The 27,930-nt window shown below is 46.0% G+C and overlaps 7 protein-coding genes and 1 non-coding gene across 8 annotated transcripts; 3 read left to right on the plus strand and 5 right to left on the minus strand.

Moving 5' to 3' along the window:
• Positions 1-285: 285 nt before the first annotated feature.
• On the minus strand, positions 286-1,639 carry CLUP02_12648 (uncharacterized protein; the record flags this gene model as incomplete). The annotated part of the gene is made up of 4 exons (XM_049291612.1): positions 286-789; positions 863-1,411; positions 1,468-1,485; positions 1,559-1,639. 4 exons carry the CDS (start codon positions 1,637-1,639, stop codon positions 286-288), a joined length of 1,152 nt encoding a protein of 383 aa, XP_049148758.1.
• A 964-nt stretch (positions 1,640-2,603) lies between these two features.
• On the plus strand, positions 2,604-5,601 carry CLUP02_12649 (fungal specific transcription factor domain-containing protein; the record flags this gene model as incomplete). The annotated part of the gene is made up of 10 exons (XM_049291613.1): positions 2,604-2,737; positions 2,802-2,948; positions 3,015-3,411; positions 3,468-3,696; positions 3,755-3,786; positions 3,840-4,118; positions 4,177-4,372; positions 4,420-5,238; positions 5,299-5,456; positions 5,512-5,601. The coding sequence occupies 10 exons, from the start codon at positions 2,604-2,606 to the stop codon at positions 5,599-5,601; spliced, it is 2,481 nt and encodes an 826-aa protein (XP_049148759.1).
• A 298-nt stretch (positions 5,602-5,899) lies between these two features.
• On the minus strand, positions 5,900-7,734 carry CLUP02_12650 (D-lactonohydrolase; the record flags this gene model as incomplete). Its single annotated transcript, XM_049291614.1, has 6 exons — positions 5,900-6,408; positions 6,491-6,700; positions 6,808-6,915; positions 7,001-7,194; positions 7,304-7,458; positions 7,546-7,734. The coding sequence occupies 6 exons, from the start codon at positions 7,732-7,734 to the stop codon at positions 5,900-5,902; spliced, it is 1,365 nt and encodes a 454-aa protein (XP_049148760.1).
• Positions 7,735-9,249: 1,515 nt separating this feature from the next.
• CLUP02_tRNA229 lies at positions 9,250-9,370 on the minus strand. Its single transcript has one exon. It is a non-coding gene; the product is annotated as a tRNA-Leu (tRNA).
• Positions 9,371-9,972: 602 nt separating this feature from the next.
• On the minus strand, positions 9,973-12,171 carry CLUP02_12651 (L-serine ammonia-lyase; the record flags this gene model as incomplete). The annotated part of the gene is made up of 1 exon (XM_049291615.1): positions 9,973-12,171. The coding sequence occupies one exon, from the start codon at positions 12,169-12,171 to the stop codon at positions 9,973-9,975; it is 2,199 nt and encodes a 732-aa protein (XP_049148761.1).
• A 7,143-nt stretch (positions 12,172-19,314) lies between these two features.
• CLUP02_12652 (uncharacterized protein) lies at positions 19,315-20,783 on the plus strand (the record flags this gene model as incomplete). The annotated part of the gene is made up of 4 exons (XM_049291616.1): positions 19,315-20,456; positions 20,519-20,607; positions 20,682-20,709; positions 20,774-20,783. The coding sequence occupies 4 exons, from the start codon at positions 19,315-19,317 to the stop codon at positions 20,781-20,783; spliced, it is 1,269 nt and encodes a 422-aa protein (XP_049148762.1).
• A 179-nt stretch (positions 20,784-20,962) lies between these two features.
• CLUP02_12653 (cytochrome b5-like Heme/Steroid binding domain-containing protein) lies at positions 20,963-24,587 on the minus strand (the record flags this gene model as incomplete). The annotated part of the gene is made up of 2 exons (XM_049291617.1): positions 20,963-23,713; positions 23,766-24,587. 2 exons carry the CDS (start codon positions 24,585-24,587, stop codon positions 20,963-20,965), a joined length of 3,573 nt encoding a protein of 1,190 aa, XP_049148763.1.
• Positions 24,588-26,038: 1,451 nt separating this feature from the next.
• CLUP02_12654 (cytochrome P450) lies at positions 26,039-27,712 on the plus strand (the record flags this gene model as incomplete). Its single annotated transcript, XM_049291618.1, has 2 exons — positions 26,039-27,465; positions 27,544-27,712. 2 exons carry the CDS (start codon positions 26,039-26,041, stop codon positions 27,710-27,712), a joined length of 1,596 nt encoding a protein of 531 aa, XP_049148764.1.
• Between the last annotated feature and the right edge of the window lie 218 nt (positions 27,713-27,930).

Raw genomic sequence — 27,930 nt, forward strand, 5'->3', positions numbered from 1 at the left:
TGGCAGATGATCACGCCATCATTTCACGGCAAGCTGGGGCCAAGGGAAGGTACGTTGGTTGCAAAATGCCAGCAGAAAGGGCTCAAGAAGTTACTTCCCAGGGCATAAAAGAAAGAGTGTACGAGCTAATGATGGTGCTCATGTCTGGCGTGATGGAGGCATGCCGGAACAATAATAGATCCGAGGACTTAATCAGTGAATTAACGTATTCACTTGCCGGCCTGCTTACTTGCTCGATCGATCCCAAAATATATTCTGGTGCTCCAAATCCTTCTAACCATGTTCCTAGACCGGATCATCCTCGTAGGGGGGCGGGGGCGGTAGGGGCTCTCCGATGAGAGCGTCCACGGCTCGCTTCATCTTCTCATCTTCAATCCGTGCCGCCCAGAGTCCAGCCCCAGCCGAAGTAGTCAACAAAAAGAAGAAAGACAGTACAGGGATCAGCTCCAAAATCATGGCGACCGTGCCAAACCATACGTATTCCCACGTCCTCGCCCGAATTTCGTTCTTGGCTTCCTTCTTGCTCAACCCTCGCAAGTGAAACCATCTGTAGTGCACCAGCTTGCCCAGTCTCGTACCCGTGATGATGATGAAAGCAGGGGTGCCAACAACCGGGACAAAGTTGAGGGGCAAGAAGACTATCAGCTCGATGATCTGGATCATAGACCATGGGGTGAAGGCGGCAGGGGTCGTCGGCTTGCCGAGCATCTTGACCGCGGTGGGAGCATCGGGGAAGAGGATTCTGTGGGGAGCCACGAGGTCTGTTTGCGACTCTTTGATCAGGGTGGCCTTGGGAGAACGATTAGTACCATAAAACCGAAGAAAACACCAAAGATCAAAGATTACGACAGATTCAACTCACATCAAAGACATCTACTCGACACTCGTCGACGAAGAATCCCTCAAAGAGACCCTGGATCACCACGAGACCCTCTCCGAGCACAAGGACCACCGCGTTGACCCAGGCGCCCCATCCGTGGAAGATGGCCAGAAGTGCAAACTGTGGGAGGAAGGCAAATGTAAAGAGGATGAAGTAAACGAGAAATGATATGATGGATAGTGGTAGGAGGCGGCTAAGGAATAGCGGGTAGAATTCCTTGTTCCGCAAAAAGTACCAGATGCCGCGGATGGGAAACCAGGCCGCGATGCTGGCACGCTTCAGGTACCCCACCGGACGCTCGACAGGGCGTAGGAGAAGGTCGGCGCGGGATGACCACGCGGAGCGCTGCGACTCGGACATTTGTGCGATATACGGTCTTCGCTGCCCGTCGTGCTTGCGAAGATGGGAGACAACGGCAGTCAGAGTGGAAGTCGTCACGGTCGTCGGTTTTGAGTTGAGAATGGTGTGCCCGCGATGCGACGATAACGGTGACTTTTGGCGGAGGATTGCGTTGGTGGTTGCCTCCTTCCTCTGTACGTCATTTTGAGTGACAGCGTCTTATTGGACGAATCAAACTGAGTATCCACGTAGAAGCGGGTACCTCGCTGTGCAGGGAAGTGGGGTTAGAGTCGGATCTTCCTGCCTAATACATAATATTCCGTAGGTATCCGTACCTACCCCGCGGAAAGAGCTACGAAAGCTTGAAATGCTAGGCAGGTGGCCGGCAGGCACCTTCACCGAGGGTGGTACGTGCGCCATACAGCGAGTTGAGTCGCTCTCACCGTGGCGGCGTGCTCTTGAACGAGAATATCAATTGGATCACAGCAAACGCAGTGCGCCAACGAGGTTAAATACCAAGCAAAATTTTCTCCATATGTTTCAAAGAATCCATGTCCTCCCTTGCAGCATCAAGGCTCACATATTCGACAAACCAGCCAACAGGCGGGTCAGTCCATCCAAACCATCCAATTAGCAGTGCGTGGTCACAGACTGATGTTGTTGGAAGTTAGCTCCAACAGTATGAGAATGCCACTGCTTGCATGCCAAGGACCCTTGTCGAGCTGGCCGACCGGCTTAATCTGCCATCATCTTGTGCCAGAAACCACAACTCCGGCCTTTTAACTCCGGATTTCGCCCCTTGACCAGTCAACACGCTCGCGTATACGCCAACGTGGTTACACCAGACGTGCATGCCGTCAGACGGTTCACCTTTTTCTGGAAATGTTCCGGTCCCGAGGGAATGGGATACACAGTTTAAATAGACGTGTGACCCTCGAGTTCACCCGGGACATCGTTATATAAAGACCATCCGCCCCCCCTCCACGATCCAGATATTCTGGCGACCTTGACTTGGTTCCATAAACTCGATATCGACCAGAACCAGCTTGTTTCGACATGATGTGCAGTACCTAGGTTTCTGTCTGCCATTTCCAATTTTCAAGGTGGCTTTAGCGACGTTGTTTGCTCCTCGAAAATTTGAGGAATAGCAAGCCTCAAGTTGTGCTTGCGATCTGGAGGATGGAACGGCAATTTTGCCAAGGCCTATTGTGGCCTCTTTCGCCATGATTTGGCAAATCGTCGACAGACCAGGGCTTGTGTTTGTATCCATTATGCATGGCAGATGGATTTGTCGCTAATTAAATGTTAGTTGCTTCTGGGCCTTTGCATCGTCTCCATCGAGCCTGACAGCGAACGCCGTATGGCCAGGCCTGCTTACGTTAACATGACAGGACCCCAGCGTGCACGTCCATTGGGGAGTCGTCGTTGGCGGCAATCGCCTGGAAACGTGATTGATCAAAGGATCACTTTCGTCAATGAACCAGTCGACTTTTTCCGCCTTACGCCCAGCCGAGTTTGGTTTTTGGAAGATTTGATGCCGAATTCCACTTTCGCAGTCGTAAGCCACAGGAAAACGAGTCAGCTACACCAAGCTCGGATGCCGAAAGGATCCAATTTACGGATACCCTCCAATGGCTACCGAGGCGATGGGCGCTGACCCGACCGATTACGAGGGTTCCAAGAAGCGCAGCCGTGTCAGGTACTCTTGCACCATATGTCGCGAGAAGAAGTGAGTTTGCCCATGGGCGGCCTGAACAGCCTTGGACTGCATCTGACAGCCTCGCGTGTTTCTCAGGCGCAAGTGCAACCGCGGAGATCCTTGCGATCAGTGCGAGAAGCGGGGCCTTGCGAGCTCCTGCGTGATCGTGCCATATCTGATCAGAGGAGGGCCTAGTGCGAGCTCTGAACATGCCGCCCTCCGCCATCAGACACCGCAGTCTGCCGAAATGGCGGCTTTGCAAGCCAAGCTGCACCGTCTGACCGAGGAGCTGGGCCAAATGCGGAGTCGAGAGGTCGAGATGTCTCGAAACCCGATCTCGGAATCTAGCGCGTCTAGCGTCAGCGCCAAACAATCTTCCAGCGGGACTGAAACCCCCAGCCTGATGGGAATCACGGAGCCGACGACTGCGGGCCCGATGGTGGACAGGGTGCGGTATGTGGATGCTGCCAACTGGGAAGCTATTCTCGACGACGTGAGTTTAGAAAAGCATTGAGGAGCTAAGCCATGATTGTACTGATTTCTCCCAAGATCACCAGGCTCACTACGCATTTCAAAACCAAGAAATATGTAGTATGTGACGCCGAAGAGCCTGAAGACATACCCGCCAGCAGTGCTGCCTCGAAACCTACCGTGCCGTTTCTTCTTTCAGGGGCATTCCCAACGGCCAACATGACTACTCTCATGGCACTGCTGCCGCCAAGGAATATCACGACTAGGTTGATTGAACGATTTTTTGAGGGAAAAGAACCTGCTTGGTGTATGTCTTCCGAGTTCGACTGTATACGTATTTTACTGACTCGGCATCTTCCGCGTAGGTATGTTCCATGTGCCTACTTTCTGGAAAGAGGTAAGGGTTGACCGATCACACTCAACTATTGCGTAGACGCTCACGTATTCTAGTTTCATGAATTTTGGGAAGACCAAAGTCGATTCTCCTTAACTTGGCTTGCACTCTTATTCGCCATGATCAACCATGCTGCCTTCTTCTGTCTGAGGGCAGACGAAGCAGTCCCTGGCGACTTGGGGCCTGCAACTTACGTTGCCGACATTTTCCGCAGTCACTGTGCGCGGTGTCTAGCCCTAGACAACTACACGACCCCTGGGAAGTACAAGGTCGAAACGATGATGCTGTACTTTGGATCAGAGTATCTCCGACTAGCCGATGCACAGCAGAGCACGGTATGCCATGAAGGTCTCCGCTCAAAGGACGAATCCCCGCAGAACTGACGCAAAATAGGCAATCCTCATGTCCATCATCGTTCGCTTGGCAATGCATTCAGGAATGCATAGAGACCCAAGCCATTTCAAGGGCATGTCAGTCTTTGAAGGCGAGATGCGCAAGCGCCTCTGGACAATTGTAATCGAAATCGACGTGCTCATAGCCTTCCAATTCGGACTTCCCTCTAACGTGCAGTCTCAATACTTCGACACAGGTTTGATTTTTCTTCCCTATGTGGTTTCTGAAATCTAATGTAAGCAGGTCTACCTCGCAACCTCCACGATAGGGATTTCGACGAGGCTACAGTCAAGCTACCCCCTGAGCGTCCGATGACCGAGGTCGAGCGGACGCCAGTGATGTACACGATTGTGAAATCCAGACTTGTGGTGGTCTTTAGCGATATTGTCTCGCGCATGGCAAGTCGCAGCAGTCCCGACTACGGAGAAGTCCTGCGGCTGGATGAGCGGCTGGAAAGGGCCCATGAAGAAATCCCTCCCGTTTTGCGAGATCGATCATTCACTCTCTCCGTCGAAGACACTGTCGATTTGATCATGCAGCGACTCTGGATAGAGCTCATGTACCTGAAAGCCCGCATCGTCCTCCACCGACGGTACTTCACGCTTGGACGCAAGGATATCCGATTCGCGCACTCCAGATTCGCCTGCATCAATGCGGCTACCAAAATTTTGGAAATTCAGTTCAACGTCAACGAAGAGTATAAACCTGGAGGTCGTCTATCACGCGAGCGCTGGTTCGTCTCAAGCCTGAGCACTCACGACTTTCTCCTTGCAGATATGATGCTCTGCCTGGAGTTGTCTCACCTTCTACGCCCCGAAGGCCGCAACACGACTGGGATACACATTGACAAGGAGCCTCTCCTTTCCATTCTTCAGGCGTCTAGAGATATTTGGAAGTCCAACCGGAAAGATTCCAGTGAAGCCGTTAGGGCTTTCAAGATCTTGTCTCGTATGCTTAGCTTGTCGACTGGAGACCATTACGAGAGCACTCCGGAGACCGTTAGCTCGGACGGAGTGCTTGGTTCCGACATGGGATTGCGCCCGTCTTATCAACTCGCATGCAGTGGGTGCCCCCATGGACATAGTCTTCACGTACCCCTCTGCTAACCATGAACCCGCGTAGATCCCGTTATACCTGGGTACATGCCTCAGCAACCCGTGGAACCTGCATGGATGGAACAAGATGGACCTGCTCGGTGGGGATTCATGCCCACCGCGAGTTCATCAGAGTCCATCCCCATTCCTATGACGGGAGTGGACACGGCCATGACCTTGGACTGGGTTCGTTCAATTTGTGGAAGACGACGTACGTGAATGGTGCTAACAATTCTTGCAGAGTGTCTGGGATACCAAGGTCCAAGATCCAAACGTCGACACCATCGATTTGCCGTGGCTGAAGAGCTTTACGGACTCTCTCAACGGGTAGGAAGTACACGAGGTAAGGTGGGATCCTGCTCAACCAGGTTGAATGGGTGATTGTGCTACCGCTATGGTGTTATCGCCAAACCCAAACCCGACACAGGGGACGCTGCGTAATATATATTAGATGATGTACGAGAAATGAATTTAACGCAAAAACTTGATTCGAGATTTCGCCGGGTTACTAGATCTGGGTTGTCTAGATCAAGGTTTGTATCCAATTAGCTGTATGCATTAATACCTGATTATATTCAAGGTATCACTACCACTCTCATCCCGACCATCCATCATCACCACCGCCCACCTCACGTCAACGCAACACCCGAAGCCGCAAACGTGGCATAAAACAGCTTCGTCTGTCCCGTGATCACCATCCTCCCGTCGCCGGCGAATTGGAAATTTGCCGCCGTGGTGCCGGTGTAGATCTTGCCGATGAGCTTGCCGGACGGGTTCCAGACGTGGACGCCGTCGTTGCAGCCTGCGTAGACGTTGCCTTTGGAGTCGCAGTGGACGCCGTCCGGGAGGCGGGCGGACGTGTGGGCGAAGATTTTGCGGTTTTCGAATGTGCCGTCTTCTTTTACTTCGAAGCGGTAGCTGTGGTGGGTGTTAGATGGCGTTGATTGCTTGGGAAGGGAGGGTGTGGTGAGGGTTCGAGAAGAGAGGAGGTGAGGAGCGGAAGAAGAGAGAGAGGGAAAACGTGAAAAGATGTGGGCGTACACTGTGGCTGGCTTTGTAAAGTTTGTGCCGAATTGGCCTTGGGAGATGCCCGTGTCTGTTACGTAGGCGTACGTGCCGTCCGGAGAGAGGGTGATGCCTGGCGTATCACAAGTCAGCCTTTTCGCAACTCAACATTTCATCTAGGCCGAGAAACTCCGGCAGGAAAACCGGAAACGTACCGTTAGGCGACACGAACTCGTCGGTAACAACGGTCAAGGCTCCGGTGGTGGGGTTGAGGCGGTACACCTGGTTCGGGAGGCCCGGGGCTGGACGGAAGTTTTGCCAGTAGCCGTACTGGGTGTCTGTGAAGTAGATGTCGCCGTTGCGGCGGGAGACGACGACGTCGTTGAGGGAGTTGAATTGGCGGCCAAAGTAGTTGTTTACGAGGACTTGAGGTTGGGTGGATGGTTAGCGTTTTGAGATTTCGGAGGGGAAAAGAGTTGAAGGGGAAGTTTGGTGAGGCTGGAGGGGGAAAGCAGGGGAGGTTTGGACGAACCTGTGGTGTTGTAGGGTTCCACCGGATTCATGAGGTACAGCGACGAGGTTACGCGGTCGCCTTGGCCTTCGCCGGCGAAGATGATTTGGCCTTTGTAGTTTGTTCCGCCTGTTCCATGTCAGTCAGGTCATTTGATAAGGTCGGGATAGACAAGGGGGATATAGACGGTGGATGCGAGCATGGTCGTTCTTACCATTGGGATTAATGACCTGCGGGTTCGAGGGGACGGTGGTGACGGTGACCTCTTTGGTACCCAGGGACCCGTTACGAAGAGCCTCTGCGTCGGCGAGGCGGATCTTTTGGACGATGGAGGACTTGTTTAGGCCGGTTCCTGCTGCTGGGGGTCCGGCGTTTTGGACGAAGAAGACTTCTTCTGTTGGGGGGTACCTTTGGTGGTTTTGTTAGCTGATTACTACTCATAAGTGAGGTTAAGGCAGGGAGTGAGTGAGTGAGGGTGCGTATGAGTGAGTGATATGACGGAGGGGATTCGGCATACCATACAACCGCCTCGTGAAAGATGGGATCCGTCTCTGAGGTCGCAATGAGAGTCAGTGACGGGTCGCTACCGATGATGTCGTAGAATTCCGGGTCGTAAATGTGGAATGGCTTCTCAGTGAGAGATTCATGCGTGACGCCCGGCCAGAGGAATTCCTAACACAAACATCATGTCAATGACTCGGATGCTCACTCATTGGAACTCGTCGTCACGCATAGCAAAGCGACTTCCGGGTGACATACCGAAGAAGCATTGAATTCTAACGGAGGCGGGACGACCTCCAAGACATTGAAGCTCTTTTGGTCGATAATCTGGGCTTTCGCGGGGAGCGCCCTCTGGGCCGCAGCAACCTGGGCATGCACTCCCGAAGAAGAGAGGAGAAGACTCGCTGCGCCGGCGAAGCTGGCGGCGATGGAGAAGGAGGAGGCCATGACGGAGGTATTCTGGAGCGACGACGACCAGGTGGTTAAGGGTGGTATGGTATTGCAGGCGAGGATTGATTTATACCCCGGCGCCAAGTCCATCGTTCTCTTCTCCGTCCTTGACTCTAGCCTTCACCGATGGTACGGATACTGGCGCGCAAGGTACGGATACCAATATGAGATGTACGTAAAGCGCAAAGCAAGGTAGTAGTATGAGGGGTAAAAGACGTGGTTAGCTTGCTTGCATCTTTGGGCCCTCGTTCATGTTGATCCCAGGAGACTACTGCGTAGACTCCAAAAAAAGTCTGGGCAGTGGCCGCGGTGGACACCGAGAGGGCGGACTGTCCTGTTCGGCGGAGATTACCCGGGTTGTCCGAGGGAATTAACGGCAGTTGTCCTCCTCCTCCTCCTCCACATTGTCCACCTTGCGATGCCTGAGTCGTACTTGAAGCATCTGTCCATATCTGACCCCGGCTCAAAGACCGCAGGATGCATGCTATCCTGGGATGGCACACGGATTCCCGAGTAAGATGGCAGATGAGAAACAAAACGTCGAGGTGAAGGATGCAACCACTGCACGGTAAAGAACCCGGGGTGCGATGCGGGGTGCGGGGAAGAGACAGCAAAAGCCAGAAGCTACAAACGCCGGGCGGGAAACGGACCTGGGCTGGCCTGGCTTCGATGATCTACTGCTCTTTGATATTACTACCATGCCATCCATGATCCGGTACTTCAAAGGGCGGCAATGACGCCAGAGCTCCAGTCGTTGACGATGGATTCGAGACTTGGCAGGGGAGGGGAGGGGATATCCGTGGGCACGAAGGTCCGGGCGAGAGGCCAATCCCGAGCTCCGGCTCGGAGGCCGGTTCGGTTCCTAATAACCATTAATTGACTCACCGGCAGTCGTGATCAGTAGTCTATTTGGATCTAAGTAGTGATTAAGGACGACTGTTTAAGCTTAAAATGGCTACAGCTCACGATGTTTCCTAGAGCGCACTCAATCGGAGACTACACTTTGAGCAGCATGGCGGTAGCCCCAAGTTTGTTTCCTTGTCCCCCATTGAGTTTGGCTTTGGGGGGCTCTGGGGGGTGGGTGTGGCCGGAGACCCCTGTTTGCATGATGGAACGAACCCATGAGTCGGAAAAGCGTTTACGTCGTTGCGATGTGTGTCCGTCGCGCGGGGAGAAGACCGGAAAAGCGGGTAGAACGGGAAGGATACTTGTCCATCATTATTCCATGAAGCATGCAGAAAGAAGGTTGAATCCTCTGGAGGAAGTTCCCCTCACGAACCATGGGTGTGGGTGGTTGGAAAGATACTTGAGTCAACTAACTCCTGATGCTCAAGAAGCAATGCCGGGTAGTTGATGAGAGGAAATAACACGGTGATATATCGTGTTACGTTCGCTGGCCACACCCAAAACTCTTCCGGTTGCATGACAAACGCCACAGGCGTAAAAGAAGAAAGAGGCAAAAGGGAGTTATCGTGACGAGAACCATGAAGCCCAATACCAAAAAGCAACGAGTGACAACTGTGAGATTCGAACTCACGCCTCTTTCGAGACCAGAATGCGCCCCGCTTACAGGGAAGTTACCATTTGTTGGGAAACTTGAGTCTGGCGCCTTAGACCGCTCGGCCAAGTTGCCGTGTGATTCGTGTGACGGTCGGCTACGCCAGAGATCTCAAAGCCCGTCTGCAGGGGGATCGTCAGCGTTTTTCCGTCGTGATGAAAGCTTGGCCGTGGTACCAGCATGATGGGAATGTCTTTTGTCAGTTCTCATCTCTCTGATCGTAGTTCAACAGGTTATTCAGGATCTTGGGTTCTTGGCTGGGTGTTTCTTGCCGGGGTTGGTTGAAATCTGCAGCATTTGCAAGTCTTTGGTCTGACCCATGTGTGGGTCTCTGTGACTCGGATAGCTTCTTCAGAAAGTAGCTCCCAAATATTCTAGAAGGTATTCGCAGCTCATGCCCAGACTCAGCATGCCGGTGTCAGGTACCACCGCATTTTGATTGACCACGATTCCTCTATTCCTGTTTTCTTGGACTGGACGACTCCTGTTTCCCTAATGAAGACACAAGCCCGCAAATCAAGGCATGGTAGTGGTTCAAGCCTGAACCCCGTTTGATGCTTCTCTTCCACCGAAAGGCCGTAAATCTATTCCCAAGTCTATCATCATATCAAACAAATCAAAGACAACCCATCCTGAGATTCATAAAAGCAAATCCTTCTGGTCTAGAATCCCCGAGTCTAGCAGTCAGGCACACTAACAGGGATATTAAACGGCACGCTCGTCGCCAAACCACTCAAACTCGTCTCCTTGAACTCATTCCGCATCCCCTTGGCCGTCAACCTCATCGCCCGAATCGCATCGTCAAGCCTGACCTTCTGCGTCCCCGTCTCACTGCTCAACGCCAGATTCGCGCTCGAAATCGCCTTGATCGCGCCCAGCGCATTCCGCTCGATACACGGCGCCTGCACCAGTCCGCCGATGGGGTCGCACGTCAGACCGAGGTTATGCTCGATGCCAATCTCGGCCGCCTGCTCGATGGCCTCGGGGCTGGCGCCCATGCACGCGGCAAAGGCTCCCGCCGCCATGGAGCACGCGACGCCTACTTCGGCCATGCACCCGCCCTCGGCGGCGGAGATCGTGGCGCCGCGCTTGTAGAGCATGCCGATGGCTGCGGCGGTGAGGAGGAAGGTTGGGATGTCGCGCTCCGGGTCGTCGGAGATGAATTCGATGGTGTATTTGAGGACGGCGGGGATGATGCCCGCTGCGCCGTTTGTGGGGGCCGTGACGATGCGCCCTCCGGCCGCGTTTGTTTCGTTGACGGCGATGGCGTAGACTGTGAGGTAGTCCATGGTGGGAAAGGTTGTGCGGCGGGAGGGAGAGGGGGTGATGGGGTGGTCTAGGGAGCCTAGGATCCGGGGCGGTTGGCGGCGGCCTACGCTGAAGCCGGGGACGTTGGATTTGTTGATTGTCGCCGGGGTCGATGCGGAGGAGAAGCCGGGGAGGGAGGCCTTCTCGCCGGTGGCCTTGTCCAAGGGGTTGGGGGAGGTGTGGCCGGCGGTGGAGTAGAGGCCTCGGGTTAGCCTCCGGTAGAGGGCGGGCGCGCGGCGATGGAGTTTGAGGGAGCCGGGGAGCTTGGTGTCGAGCGGTGCCTGGACGCTCTCGAGGATGCTCGTGTCCATGACCTGCCAGATCTTGAAGAGCTTGTGGTAGATCTCCTCGTCCGTGTACCCGTGGCTCTTTTCGTTCTCGTACACGAGCTGGGCGATGGTGAGGTTGTGCTTGCGGCAGAGCGCGAGCAAGCTGGTTGCGTCGCGGAAGGGGTACCGGGGGCCAGACGGCTCGCTGGTAGAGCTCTCGGATCCTTCATGTTCATCGACGCCGTTTCCGGTTGTCGAAGCGACGGGGGAGAGTACGTCTCCTTGAGCGCCCTCGAGCAGCATCGGGTCTTCCTTTGCTTCGTCCAGGGGCTTGACCTCGGCACCCGTCCGACGGTCTCCCGCGGCATCGGAGCGGCGAATCTCCTTGTAAAACATGTTTTCCGCCAAATCGGCCGGGTGTCTCCCGGCAGTCTCGCCGTCCGGACTTTCTACCTGCGTCATGGACGAGGACGATGCCGGCGATGCGTCCGGGTTGATAGACAGCGCACCGTTGACGACGAACCCTCCGCCGACGCTAAACATGTCGTTGGTCGCCAAGACGTAGCCCTCGTCATCAAATACCGTAAACCGCATGCCGTTGCTGTGCATTGGCAACTTACGACCCCATTCCCAGACGAAGTCCCGCTCATAGTCAAACGCGACCTCCTTGCCCTTGCCATCCGAGAGACCTTGGCCCAAGAAGAGCTTCTTGCTCGCCTTGATCTCGGTAAAGCGCTCCGGCACGTACGCCGTGTCGACGGTCTCCACATCGGCGCTCTCGAGGCCGAGAAGCAGGGCCGAGGGCGTCATGTGGCCTTCGCCCGTGAGCGCCAGACTGCCGTAGATGGAGACGCGGATCTTGTTGACCTTGTGCAGGAGGTTCGCTTCTGCTAGGTCGGCGACGAAGATGTTGCCGGCGCGCATGGGGCCTACGGTATGAGACGACGAAGGGCCGATGCCAATGGAGAACAGATCAAACGTCGAGATCACGGCGTGCTCGTGGTCCGCCTCGCTGTAGCTTCCCGCATCTTCCTCATCTTCCGCTGCAGATCCGGATGCGGATTCATTGCGGCGCTGGGCTGTAGTTCCGAATAGCCTCGTTGATTGAAGACCTGTGAATACTGTTGCTGCTGCTGCTGCTGCTGGGCCTCTTCCAGTGTGTCGGATCTGGTGCCGAGTTGTCGGGTTGTTGGCCGAGAGAGTGGTGTAGTTGGGGCCGGCGAGCCGCGTTGAAGCGCGTCGAGCCGATGACGATGCCCCACGCAGCTGGGCGAGCCGCTGGATAGGACGGCTGCTCATGGCTGTTGCTGGAACGGAGCAACGCCGGTCAGTTGAATGACTATGTGAGTGCTGAACTTTCGGAACGTCGACTGGGTAGTAGGAGAAGAAGTTTTCAACTTTTGATGATGGGTAATTTGTAAACTTTGCGTTTGACAAGGCGGTCTAGGGGTTGCCCTGAGAAAGAGATAAGAGCCCAGAGCACAGATACAAAAGAATGCTGGCGGTGCTGGCGGTGCTGTCGGTGCTGCCGCTCATCATCCCTGGCAGCCGGATCCCGATGGTCTGGGGTAAGACACACAAACAGATGGTCGCATTGACCAATCATTCGCCGTAGATTTGTAAACTCCACCGAGGGGCATCAGGGTAATGAACATAGGTAAACTGACCTATGGGGGGGGGGGTTAGCTAACTACCCTACATATTTTTAACTTTTTATCCGTGTACTATAGGTTAGGTTACGGGCTATATACTAAAATAGAAATTTTTTAATTTCTCCTCCTATATACCTTAAATAAAAATTATAATTATACTAAAATGGTTCTAAATCGGTTTAGGACCGATTCGGAACTTATTTAAAATAGTGTTAATAAATTCGCTAAATAATATAGGTATTTTCTCTAAACTTAAATCGCTAATATTACTTTTTAACCCTTATTATTTTAATTAATAAGTACGAAATAATTTTAATATATTCTAAACATTCTATAAAAGTAATAGTTTATTTAAATAAGAAGAGGTAAGACTTTTTTTAAACTATTTCTAAACCTATTTTAAATAGGTTTAGAACCCTTTTAATAAAACTTTTAAAATATTACCTACTTTAATTTTTATTAAAACTACTATAAGCGGGTACTAAAATTAACGAAATAATTACTAAACTATAATATAAAAAATTATATACTATAATTAATTAATATAGTATTTAAAAATAAATAAAAAAGGTATTATATATTATATCGATATACGTAATTTATATTTAAAGAATATTAAAGTACTATAGGGAACGGTATATAATACTTTCTAAGGTCGTTTTAAACTATTTTTAAACTAATTCTAAATTTAATAATTTTAATATAATAATACTTATTTAATACCTCTAAAAACTACTATATCCGCTTTTTTATAAAATTAAGTTTATAAACGCTTTACGTATTATTATACTAATAATAAAGCGTATTTATATTTTAACTAAACTTTATTTTATTAAAACTATACTCGAGTTATAAAAAATATAGTTAAGGATATTACCTCTATATATAAATATATCTATAGGATATTACTAAAAAAAAGAGTAATTATATAAGTTTTTTAAATCGATTCCGAACTAGTTTAGAAATAGTCCTTATTAATTATTTTTATAAATAAGTAAAAGTATAGCTTAGATAATTTAAAATAAGTACTTCTTATACCCTATTCTATAAAAATTATAATATAGAGGTTATTAATAACTAATATAGTATATATATATTATTCTAAACCGATTTGTAACTTATTTAGAACTAATTCTAAATCTCTTTAGTATATTCCTAATACTTAATTACTTACTATATAGTATATTTATAAGAATTTATATAGTAATAGCGAAAACTATTATATTGAATTTCCTCTAATTAAATACTAAGCCTATTTATTTTTAATATGCTCTATATTATAAAAAGAAGAGGTTAATATAATAAGAGGAGATAAGTATTACTTTTTTATAAATAATAAGTAAAAATTACGATATTATAATAAGCTAGTTCTAAATCTATTTTAAATATATTCCGAAGTAATTTTAATATAATTTAGATATAAATTATATTATCCTAGAAAAAATTCTCTAAATATTATATTTGGTAAAATAGAACTATTAGGTACTAGTTAATATTATTATAAAACTAGTAATTATTTTAATTTCCTATAATACTTATAAGCACCCCCCTCTACTACTTATTTAAATACTTAAGAGTATTTATTTAAAACTTTAGAATATTATAAAGAAAATTAGTTAACTAAGAAGCGGATTAAGTAAAAAAAACGTTCTAAATATATTTAGAATTAGTTCTTAACTATTTTTAAATATATTCTTATAATTAAAGGAGCTTATTAAGCTTTATAATAAATTCTATAATCGGACTATTATAGAGATTTATAGTGCCCTTAATAATACTAATTAGCTTATAAATATTATATAAATATAAGAAGCTCTTTATTTTCTAACTAGGTTATTTTATTTAATTATATAGAACGAGTATTAATATATATAAGCCCGTTATTATATTAACGTAAGTATTTTATAAAGCCTTAAGAACTATTTTTAAATTAACTCCGAATCTATTCTAACTTCTTTTTAGTATATCTAATATTTTAATAATAATAAGTATAATTATATTTATATTACTTTTTATTTAGAGTAAGCTAAACTTAAAAAAAAAATACCTTTTTAACTTTCTAATTAAATACGAATTATAAGTATATTAAGGGCTATAATAAAGTTAAAGTTATTTAGGGCTAGTATAATAAAGCTTTTTAAAAAGGTTCTAAAGTAATTCTAAATCTATTTTAGAATATTTCTAAACTATTTATTAACTTTTTAAATAGCTATTCTATTTTTCTAAGTTTTTATAAATATAAAGAGTACTAAAATATATTAAAGGATATAGTAACTCGTTTTTTGGATTTTTAAAGAGCGTTTTAGGTATATTATTTAATAAAAATATCTTTCTAAACATAACTAGGGGTTATTAAGTATTATTATTAACTAAGATTATAAAAAATTAATAAATAAGTTTATAAAATCCTTTTATATAAGGTTTAGAATCGGTTTAGAATTAATTTAAAAAAGGTTCGGTTAATATTTATCTCTTAATTACGATTTATAATATCGCCCTTAAAAATAGTAAATTAAAAAATATATTCGATTTTACTTAGTCTACTTCTATTATAATATTAAAAAACACGTTCTAAAAAATCGCTCCCTGAATATAAAATAAAATTAAATAAGGAGTATTTTATTTTATTAATTAAAAGAGGATTACTTTTTATTATATAGTTAACTATGAGGTAAAGTAATTCGGAACTTATTTAAAAGAGGTTTATAACTAATTCGAAATTAATACTAAGTAATTTATTAATCTTACTTTAGGCTTAATATAAATTTTAAAAGAATATTATAATTAAACTTAACTAGACCTATTTATAAATACCTCTTAAGGATTAGGATAAGTTTTATATTTATACTAATACTATAAAAGCCCTTTATTAAGCTTCGTATATATAAAGTAATTATTTCGTCCTATTATTAATTTATATTTAAAAATAAGTCGGAATCCTTTTAAAACTAATTTAGAACTAATTATTATATTTAAATTTAAGGAATATAATAAACACTTTCTTAAGTAAAATACTCTTTTTTTAAAATTAAGTATTCGCTTTACTTAGCGGGATATATTTATTATTAAAGAATATTATACCTTAGTTAGTTATTTAAGTATAAACCCCTTAGAACTATTTATAACTAAATTTAGAACTAATTCTAAACTAGTTTAAAAATAAAACGTTAACGTTATTTAAAATAATAAGAACTAGCTCTATATAAATAAATATAGGGGCTTATTAATAATCTTTTAAATTATTACCTCGTAATTCTTTAAGCTTAGTACTTTTTAATATAAGTTTATATAGCTAGTTAAGGTCTTAGAATCGGTTATAATTATAATAAAAAGTATAAAATCTATCCCTAAGCCCTTTAGAACTCTTTTTAAATAAATTATAAAGTCTTTCCTAAGTAATTTTTTTAATATTATTCATTAAGATTTACGTCATATATTTATAATAAATTTATAAAGCGAGGTTATTTAAAATTAAAATAAAAATATTACTAAGTATTATATTTTATTAAATATTTAAAAAAGGGAGCTACGTTTAGAAATAAGCCGATTAGAGCTTAAAAAAAGGAGATTATAATTATAAGAACTATAATAAAAACTTTAAAAATAGTTTAGAATCGATTCTAAATTGTTTTAAACCCTATTCCTCCTTATTCTATAATAATTCTTAATAATAATATAATATAAAAACTAAAAACTAAAGTTTAAATATATAATATATATAATATATATATTATATATATTTAATAAAGTTATAGTTATTTAATAATATAATATATTTCATAATTATATATTAAATATTTCGCTTATAATACTTTTTATTAATATACTTAATAAAAATAATTAAATAATAATATAATATAATATAATTATTACTTTAGTTTTGTTTTTAAGTTTTAAATAATTTAATATTATTTTAATATATATTAGATTTAGTATTTGGTATACGTATTACGATTTAAATAATATTCTATTATTATTATTTAAAACTATTTAGTTTATAATATTATAAAGAAATTAAGACCTATATATTATTATATTTTTATTTCTCTTATTTTAATTACTTATATTATTAAGTATTATTCAATATAAAGTAAATATTATCATATAAATAATATATAATTACTTATAATAATAAATAGGTTTTATAATAATAATAAAGATAGATAAATATATATATATATATATATATATATATATATATTAATACTATATAATTAATATTAAGACCTGCCCGAGTAGTTAGTAAAAGTAGCATATATATATAAATATATATAATAATAAAAATATAAATAATAAATATAATAATTATAATTTTAATTATATTATATTTCGTAAAATATTCTAAAAGATAAAGGAAATAATACTAATTTAAAATAAGTAAATATATATTTAATAATAATATAACTATAAATAATACCTATATTTTAATATAAGAATTCTATATTTAATAATATTAATAAAGAATAAAATAATAATAATTTTATATAGAATAATATATTATTTTTTAATAATAATATAAATAGATATATAAATATTATTTATTATTAAAATATTTTTTACTATATTAGTCTTATTTTAAAACTTAGTTAATTAAAATAAAGATTATAAATATATATATTATATATAAAGTTTATATTTTAATTAAAATAAAATAAAAAGTAAACTAATATTAGTTATATATTAAAACTTTAATTTTATAATATAATAATAAAATATAGAAGTGGTTTTAAATCCGTTCTATATTAGTTCTGAATTAATACTAAAAAACTACTTATAATAGGTATTTTTTAAAAAAACGAAAGTATAAACTACTAAACTAATTCCGAACTATTCTTAAAACGATACCGAACCGGTTCTAAATTACTTATTATTATCTTTATTCTTATCCTTAATATTACCCTTAACCTTAGTATTTTCTATATTATTATCCTTATTTTTATTTATAATATTATTAAAATCGATTATAATAAGATTTTCTTAAATAAAAATATCTTTAAAAAAAGGTAATAACCTCCTTTTTTTTTACCTCTTCCTTAACCTAAGAGAATTTTTATTAAAGCTAGTAAAAACTATTAAGCTAAAAAGGGGAGTAAGCTAAATAGTTTAGAATTAGTTTATAATTAGTTCTAAATTAATTCTAAAATAACTTATACTTTTTCTAAGAACTATAAAAAGTATATTTAAACTTAGTATTTATATTAATAATACGACGTATAATAACTATATTAGGCTAAATAAAAGATAAAAATTAGTTTAAAATAGGCTAAAAATTACTTTAAAATTATTTATAACTTCTTTGTTTCTCTTATTATATATAAGGACTTTTAAAAGAGGAGTAAAAGATCTAGCTTTTTTTTTTAAAAAAGAATAAAAAGGGGGCCGCGGACCTTATAGTTCTTATAAACTTTCTCTAACTTATTATAAAAACTTAAATAGATAATTAATTAACTAATTCTAAACTAGTTCTTAACTAGTTTTAAAATAGTTCTAAATTACTTATTTAAAGCCTTATTATTTATATTAACTAATTTAATACCTATTTTATAGCTCTTAATATATATTAAGATATTATTAACTTTATATTTATAAATATAAGTATAAAAATGATTTTTAAAAATAAATTACGTTTTTTAGGAGTTTAGAATTAGTTTAGAATTAGTTCTAAATTACTTAAGAATTACTTATAGTTATATAAATAACCTTTTTATTATTAACTAAGAATTTATAATATACCTTACTAAGTATAAGCTTAATCTTATTATCTTAAATAATTCTAAATTAGTTCTAAACTAATCCTAAACTAGTTCTTAATTATATACTTTATTATATTTAAAAAGGGGTAGGTTTTTATAATAAATAGGATTACCCTTAGGGCTAGGAATACTTAAATAGTAGTCTTAGTACGCTTCCTATTTATAATTAATTCTAAACTAATTTAAAAATAATTCCGAAATACTTTTAAAAAATATAACTTACTAAATACTTATAAAAAACTATAATAAGTAGAATTAATTCGGAACTAGTTATAAATTAATTAGGGAGCGAAAAGGTAGATTAAGAACCCTCTTTATAAAAAGCTTAATATAAATAAGTAATAAATAAAATACGAAGCTAATAGGGGTATAATAAGGGCTACTTATATAATAAAGTAAGAGGTATATAATTAGTAATATAAGTTATAATTAGTAAAAGTAGTCTATACTTAGCTAAGGATTTTCTAACTAATTAAAAATCTATTTAGCTAGTCCTATAGTAATTAAACTAGCTAATTAGAAAATTAGTTAGGTTACGTCCTTTTTCTTATAGTTAAGTTAAGTAACCGGGGGGGCCATAGGTTAGTTTACCTATATTTATATTAGAGTAACGTAATAGTTTGGTAATGTTCTTGTCTGCTCGTGGAAAACCTTGTTGTCTCTCTCGCTGAAACTGCCGACATTGTCGTTCATCGCAAGATGCGCACAAGTGAGATGGTTGCATCGGTAGGTAGGTATTCTCAAGGAGTTGTTAGTTGGATGAGAGGAAACTCCATGCAATAAGCACCCGTATTTAGGACTAGCCTTATCGTTATTGGATGAGTGCAATGTCGTAAGCCACGTTAAGCCTGTTCGGGGAGGTCCCTTACTAAAGGATCGGAGGAGGGGTGTTGGTGGTGGTGGTGGTCAACGCTCTTGATGCCACGCAACATCTCACCTCAGATTCGGGTAGTTTCACCTTGGTGCGATATTACTCACTGCATCTTATTCCTGAGTATTTCAGCCTCATAAATCGTCTCATTCTGCAATCGCATACAATGGCTGAACCGGAAACTGATGGCGGGGATACTCACTTACCCGAGATTCAGACCACAGACGTGCATGAGTCTCAAACGGCCGCTACCAAATCCGCACCTCATCCACAACCACAATCAGCCTTCTTCTCATCTCTCCCCCTCGAGATTCGCCAAAACATTTACAGCCACTTATGGCAAGCCGCCGGATCAATCCAGCATGTGTATAAATCCAGTGCATCCGCTCTAGCGCCCTTATCTCACTGCCCGTGCATCGCCGACCTGGACGCCGAAGATGTCCGTGAAGACGAGCTCTCCCGCGTACTCAACACGCCGGCTGCGGACCCAGCGACTTTGCAAGATGGCGTGGGACCCGGTTCCGAGGAAGAACGCGAGGCGATTCAAAATTGGCGTTTCCGTATTGTTTCGTCGTGGTGTAATCACTGGAAGTGTGAGGAGGAGCCGCCTATTCTCCGGGAACTCCAGCAACTCTCACTCGGAGATGGTGATGAGGGGGAGAAGACGGGTGAGACCTCCAAGGATAAACGCCGTCAGATTCTAGTGAAGGAGTTCAGCCCGTTCCTGGCAACTCTTCTCACCTGCAAACGTATGCGCGAAGAAGCCATCGACTCCATCTACAACGATACAACCTTCTCCCTCATCAACACAGAAGCCCTCACACGCTTCCTCGACACCACACCCACCGCCTCCCTAGCCCGCATCAAAAGACTCCATTTCACATGGCGAGCCCCGATCGAGACATACATGGATCGGGAAGCAGACGAAGTCGTCGCCGAGAGAATCAAATGGGTCGACACGTGGACAGCCGCCGCCGACAAACTCCCGCGCCTCCAGGAGCTCCGTATCTGGGCGTACCCGTACTACGCGCGCTACCCCACCCCCTTTGAGGAGTGGTTCGAGCCGCTGCACCTGTTTGGGCGGCTCAAGATGCCGCCGTCGCGGTTCCATGTCTCGTTGCGCTGGTTCCAGAATAGTCTGCCGGAGATGGATACGGGACCGTTGGACTTTTTGGAGGCGGCGCCGTTCGGGTATGAGATGGTGCCGCCGTGTCAGGAGAATCCACTGCATTTTCACTGGCGGAGGTTGATTGGGTTGGGCCCAGATGAGCCGCGCGTGCCGGTTACGAGGAGGCAGAGGAAGAGGAGGTATGTCGGGAGGGCTTTGTAGGAATCTTGGGGATATGCTTTGAGTTTTTGACGCAGCATAGCCAGTTTTCTGAAATTATGGCTCTCGAGATGTCATATTCATGTTTTTCATTTGAGAAATACACTGGTAGCAAGGCAAGTAACACCTTTCGTGCGTTCTTCCAGATCTGACTTGGAGTTTGCTTAAAGGGACTCAAAGAGGGTTGTTTGATCGAAGTCACTCAGTGTATTCAGACATCGTGACGGTCAACCTGTGTGGAAAGATGCATCGCGAAATTAGCCCGTCCAGTATTAAAGCTTGATCTCCAATATGGCAGAAAGCAGTAATCCATGCGTATGCGTGGATGGTGGCAACATTCACTATAAGGTCCAAGAGAAGCATGGTCAACATGCATTCGGAACGCAGATCTAATAGAATAAGAACAGGCTATGATGACTTTGAGTATCTAATGTAACAAGAAACGCTCAAAAGAAAACCGCTAAAAACAACGAGGCTTATCACATGCTCAAAGATCAACGCTCGGCATCGCAGAGTGCGTTGCGTAAATGTTCTCCTCCCGACAGGTAGTTCGTTGCTCAACGTCCGCGGTACCAGTTTCCTCGGCCAGAGCCATGACACGAAGCAGATTCTGGGCAAGACTTCTGAGAGTAGTGGTGAACTCCTCCAAGACATCCCAAATCTCGACACTACCACTCGACTCAATCTCTCCGAGACCCTTCTTGCAAGCGTTGATAACCTCATGGATCTTGTTGATGGGCTCCTGGTGTAGCCTCTGGATCAGACTCTCGCTCTCACCAAGCAAAGAATCAGAGCCATTGGCGCCAGCGGCTTGCATATAGCGTTTGCAACCGTCTTTTAGGTTGGAAAAGGCCTTTCTCAACAGCGTTTGTGTCTTGGCTACGGTTTCCTTCAACTCTGAGGTGTCTCCGGTCGCGTCACTTGTGACAATGTCTGACAGGATGGCCATCACGCCGTCCAGGCCGTCAGCGAATACGAGCAAGGCATCCTCGTACACATAAACGGGCACAGATCCGCGGCTCGCGTCAAAGGCCGTGTTGTTGGTGAGGGCGTTTTGCACCCTCACCAGCGCATCCGTCAGTTTCGCGGCCGTGATCTGAAGCGTACTGAGGTCTCTGGGACATTTGGCTGGAGGCAGACGCCCAATGGCGTACTGCTGCAGATAGCCCCTGATTTCCTGAGCGTGTGGCCCGCCGTGCGTCTCGGCGAAGCGCACATCTGCGATGGTGCCCGCTGACTCGAGGAGAGTCTTTGGCCCGCCTGGATGGATGGTGAGGAAGGGCGTCAGGTCGTAGACTGTGCCGTCGATGGCGGCCCAGCTTGAGGTGATTGAGTTGTGGGCTGCAAGCTGGGAGGGGGTGATGATGGGTAGGGAGGAGGTGGTGGTGGTAGTGGAAGAAGATGGTCCATGCGGCTTGGATGGCTTCTCCACGGCGGTAAAGAGATCCTGGTGGATTCTGTCCCAGTGCGCGGGAGGTGACGGGATGTCTGTGTAGTTGTTGGCGTCGAAGGAGTTTACACCTTGTTCCTCTTGATGCGGTTGCCCCAGTTCGAGACTGCTTGTCACCGTAGCTCCAAAGTCGGAGCTGCCGCAGACAAAGACGTGGCCGCCCTCATCCTTGACGAGATGGTGAATGGAATCCCGATGCTCTACCAAGTGGCGCGTCAGGCGTCGTTCTCCCTCGGGAAGCTGAGTCCGAATCCCACCCCGGATCCTGAAGTGGTGTGTCTCCTGACTGAGGGCCAGGGTGATAGTCAACGGTAAGACCCTAGTGAGATGCCCCAGGCTGTCGAGTGAGCAGGGGACATGGCGGCGTGTTTTGGCTGCAATTACGAGGAGCAGCTCGCCCACGTCACCGGTGCTGTCCCGACGCTGCTGAGCCCATGCCGCCCGCTCGTGAAGGAAGCCTACTAAGGGGCCGATGCCGCTACCCTGGCCGATCAAGACCAAAGGCACAGAAAGGTTGTGTGGCTGGCGGAAACGCAGACTGGGCCATGGGCGAAGACGCAGATGTGTGCCTTGAGCTGCGTTGCTCAAAAATGAGGAGACGAGGCCCTCGGGTGAGTGTTGACTAACTGTCAGAGTGATGGTCATGCCTCCCTTCCCAGTAGAATCTTCCGCCACACGAGCGATAGAGTAGAATCTCGGCTCAGCTTCATCGTCATCACTGTCTTCGACGCTCTCATCTGATGGCACGTCATGATCTTCTGGAGGAGTAGAAGCCCTCAACCGTCGCTGATACGCATAAGTCCGATTGAGCTTTCTCCTCTTCCTCGGCGGCCAGACCTGAACTCGATCGCCTGCCTCGAGCGGCAACTTGGCATCCAGCTTTACTTCCACCACCGTGCTGCCCTCGTACACCGTCTGCGACTGAATGCGCGCATCCTGCCACAGAGGCCGGCCGCCAAGTCGCGACGCCATGCCAGCCTTCATCTGCATGCTGAGCATAGCCTCCGGCCGCATCTTTGGCTTTCCTTTTCCTTTCTCTGCTGACGACGAGCCGGCGTGCTTGCACTGGTCGGTGCTCTTGACGCCACTGCTCGTCGAGTGACGCCCCGTATTCAGCGACACGCCCGTGACGCCAATGGCCTTGACGCGGTGTCGCTCGAGGAACCAGACGTACATCTGCAGAAGCCCGTCCCACGCCGCCTCGAGATGGCGGTATTGCGACTGCTCTTCTGAAGACACACCCTGCGGAGCGCGAGCAGTACACGCAGCGACGTAGTCTCTCACGCTCGCGGCTCTGTCGCCAAGCGCATCCAGAAAGGCGCGGATATTGGCCGGTAGTGTGGCCTTGCGGTCGCTCTGCATCTTGGTCAAGTCTCCCTTGACGTCCTGGCGGCCGATGAAGACGTCGAGCGCGTGGAAGAGCGGCGTGTCAGCACCGCTGTTGCCCAGTTCGCCGGGCGTCACGGCACGGCCCATTGCTGGGTACGTCTTGATCCAGACGACAGGGTCAAAGGTTGCCGCGTCACGGAGGGTCATGGCCTCGAAGACGTTGGCGCATTGAACAATGGTAGCCGCCAGGCTTTCGAGGCAGTGCGTGACTTGGGTTGGCTGGTCGGCTAGCACACCGCTCTGCGCGAAGGCCATGGCTGAGAGGGCGGGTGCGAAGATGCCCTCCATTGTGCCTTGGAGACCTGAGGACAAACGCTCCTCTGGGAGACCAAAGTAGGCGCTGCTTAGGTTGAAAGCAGCGTTCCCGATGGCGTTGTTGAGGACGTCGTCGGCGGGCACCTGTGGCAAGTTAGCTTCTCTAGTTTTTGAAGATATCACTTCGTGAACTTACCCGTCCTGTCAGCTTTCTCCCCAATGCCGTGCAAACTCTCTCCCATGGATCGAGAACATGGCGCGGCACTTGTAATCGTCCTTCACACTCCTTGCTCTTACCCTGCTCCTCGCCAAACATGTAAGCGTGGGCCAGCGCGCTCAAAACTAGTGCCGCTCGCGCCAAATGACGCTGTTCCAAGTTATCCCACGCGTCTCTACCATCTCCAGTTGCGCGCTCGCGTAGGGTGTCAACAGCATGACGCACTCGTCTTGCTCGAAGTAAGCGCGGCAAGTTTCCATGAACCACCTCCCACGCCTTCAAGGACGCAGGCAAGCGTTGTACCTGGCCCAAGCTCCTTGAAGAATTACGAATACTAGGGTTGATGACGTTGGTTGGGGGCATTGCTTGACATCCAAGGAAGCCCCTGGTGCTGGTGAAGCATCCATCGAGGCCCGTGCCGAAACGGAGTGTTCGTGTTCGTGTCTCCGTCCCCGCCTCCGCTCCGAAGGCCTCGGGGTCCCGGAACTTGAATTCTATCGACGATGACGTACGCCCGGCCAGCGCCGTTGCCAGGGTGGCCTGGGCGAGGAGGAAGCTGGCCTTGGAGATGGGACAGTCGATTAATGTTGTGTACGAGTCGCTTGTGGCGTGTTGTTGTTTCTTGGCCGGAGTTTCCGGCGGCGTGATGATGCCTCCAGCTGAGAATGCTTGGGGTACGTTGAGAGATATTGAAGAATTTTTGTGCTTGATTACATCTTGTTGTGATTTGTTCCGAAAAGAAATTTGTAAAGGTGAAGTGGGAGCCGAGAGTGGCGTTGAAGGTCTTTGATAGACAGACATGTCAAATGACTTGATGAAAGAAGTATTAATGAACAAAATAATAGGTAAGTAGTGTTATTACAACAAAGATGAAGAGAAAGGCGAATTCACTGGTTCCAGATCAGTGATCACCAAGTGTGAGGCAAAATACGTGGACTTCGTGATTCATTAAGCATATAATTCAAAGTTGTTGGTTCTGTCGATCCTCCTGAATGATCAGAATAGGCAAGTGAGTAAATATATGTAAATACATGCCGAGGGCACCGCAATAGAAAGAGAGAGAGAGAGAGATTCTCCCTCGATCTTGTTACGTATTGCCTATTCCGGGCAATAGCGCTTGGAAGCTTGTAGCATACAATCCATGGCCTCAACTCGGAAATAACCTCGAAGGTATCTTCACAACCTGGCTCTAATTCCGAAAGTATTTCGTATTCAGATGACATCTCCCTCCGCCTCCCCATACCGAACCGGCGTTTATCCAAGAGACGGCATTTCGTAGTAATGACCCAGACCCAAGCAAGGCAGACATACGGCATGATGGATCGGCAGTGCAAAGCAGAACATTTTGTTGTTCGGCAGTGCCCCGACGGTGTGGTTGACAACCGTCCGATCATGCCAGCTATACTAGCCATTTTGGGTAGCGAGGACGATTACACACCGTGCACGACCGGGCATTCGGTGCCTGATTAGGTCAAATATGGTTCTCTAGAAATACGAATACACGCTCGTCCAAGCGCAGGATGACGGGGCATCTTGGGCTTTGGCGCAACCTTTTCGCCAACATTAAAGATGATAGAGTTTGAACCTAGGAAAATTATTCTCCTGTGATAATGTCCGATTCCGTCATATGGGAAATTATGCGAGAAAGCTTCCAGCCGTTCAAAGCTCTCCCTGCTCTCTTGATCGACCTCAAAAGTTCAGAAGAACCTAGCTACTTGCCAGCGGAACTCATACCGAACCTCCCCGTCCAGCTCTGAGATACAAGCTGTCGGCCCTTCAGGCACACGGCTACGTCAAAACGCCTCTGCCCTGCCCTGCCCCTTGCTTCGGGTCCCTCGGACGTTGCGAATGCGAAATTAACGACACCCAGTACACTTTCGGCTTCGGGGTTGAGTCTGTCGATTATATGAGTTGCCCGTTGGGGAAATCCTTTTTGGGATACTCGCTTTCCACCTTGCTGTGGTCTTAGTAACAACCCAGGCCATATCAGCTTCAGTTGTCATTTTCACCCCTCATTGTTGAAGAGTCTGGACTCGGACAGTGACGACAACCTCTCTTGAGTCTTGATTATTTCTCCTCAGATCGGTGCTCTATTCCGGAGATTCGGAGAAAAGCTACTACTACTACTTGTACGATCCGGAACGCAGGATAGTCAAAAAGCAAAAAAAAAAAAAAAAAGAGGTTGATCCAGCACGTCCCTCGGAACTTCGGTCTCGAACTAACTCCCCGCTCACTAACAACTCGAGCTCATCATGTTCCTCGACATCATACCCTTCACCGCTCACCTGATCAACCTGCCATTCCTCCAGAGACTCCTCTGGACTTTCGGCCCGGCCATTCTCGGACTTTTCGTCCTACGTACCATCTACTACCTGACTCTTCATCCCCTGGCGGGATACTCGGGCCCCCTACTCGCGCGCATCACTACCATCCCATGGCTCTGGCACCGCGCCAACGGTACCAACCACAGCTGGCCTCTGCTCCTCCACAAACAGTACGGCCACGTTGTGCGCATCGGCCCGAATGAGCTGAGCTACAGCCATCCTGATGCCTGGCACGACATCTACGCAAAGGCGGGCGGAGGTGGCGATATGCCAAAGGACTATGTCGGACTGGGGCCGGACATGGCGGCGCCCGAGAAGGGCATCGTGCGGGCCGAGAACGATGCCGACCATCAGCGACAGCGACGTCTATTCTCGCACGCCTTTTCCGATCGTGCCGTGCTCAAGCAGGAGAGTCTCGTACAGGGCCATGTGCGCAGCTTGATGGGCAAGCTGGCCGATGAGAACGCGGAGCCTGCTTTAGCTTCTGCTTCTTCTGCCCATGCTGATGGCCGTGTCGACCTCATGACATGGTTGAGCTACCTCGCCTTTGACATTATGGGCGACCTCATGTACGGCGAGCCGCTTGGCATGCTCGAGAGCGACCAGTCGGCGCGCCAGTGGGTTCGCGACACGTACTCAACCATCAAGACAGTCACGCTCGGCATGACTATGATGGGCTGGCACTCACCTCTAGGGCCCTTGCTCCTGAAGCTCATCTGGGGCAGTAGCGGCGAGCGCCGCGCCCGACACAACCGCTTCTCAACGGACCGTGTCGACAAGCGCCTGGACCGCGGTGACGACTCTGGCAGCGACCTCTGGTCCATGATTATGCAGAACAGCGGCAGCGACAAGAAGCCAGGCATCTCGCGCGCTGAGATGTACTCCAACGCTGCGACTTTCATGATTGGCGGCACTGAGACCACCACAGCCGCCACCTCGGCCCTGACTTATCTGCTTCTCACACACCCGTCTAAGATGGCCACGTTGCGCGCGGAGCTTGATGCCGTCGTTGAGGATCCGCAGGAGGACTTGACGTTCACTCGATTGCGGAAGCTGCCCTACCTCAACGCATGTATCGAGGAGGCCATGCGGGTGTACCCGCCTGCGCCGACGCCGATGCCGCGGATGGTCCCTCCCGGAGGCCGTATCGTCTGCGGCCGCCATGTTCCAGCGGGTACGCGCGTGGACATCCCACTATATGCGATTGCGCATCATCCGGATAACTTTGTTGATCCTGAGGAGTTCGTACCTGAGCGATGGTTAGAGGGCAGCGACCGGCCGGCGAAATATGCTGTTGATCGGAGGGATTGTGTCAAGGTGTTTTCAGCGGGGCCGCGAGACTGTATCGGCAAGAAGTGAGTTCCATCCTCTTCTCTGATTTCTTTCCTCGTCCCGGTTTCAAGACTGAAGCTGTTGACTAATCTTGCGCACAGCTTTGCGTACCCCGAGATGAGACTTATTATTGCTAGTCTACTGTACAATTTTGACCTTGAACTGGCTGACCCTAATTTTGACTGGTTAGACCAAAAGAGCTATGGCATTTGGGATAAGCACCCTCTTTGGGTCAAGTTGGTGCCGCGCAAACTTGAGCAGGCCTTGTAAGACTCGACTTCATCTATTAGACGGTATTATTATTGAATCCTCTATTAAATCATCTTAATTCTGTATTTGCACTAGTCTGTGATATAAAACAAACCGTTCATTTGCTTTCTATTCTGGACACATATTGTGTTGTGACCAACTCGCATGCTCCACTATTCAGTCTACCACACGTGTTTGAATGATGTTCTATTTAACATTCTCCGGATCTTGGGGTCAAA

This window comes from Colletotrichum lupini, chromosome 6, assembly GCF_023278565.1.
Source record: "Colletotrichum lupini chromosome 6, complete sequence".
Classification (NCBI taxonomy): domain Eukaryota; kingdom Fungi; phylum Ascomycota; class Sordariomycetes; order Glomerellales; family Glomerellaceae; genus Colletotrichum; species Colletotrichum lupini.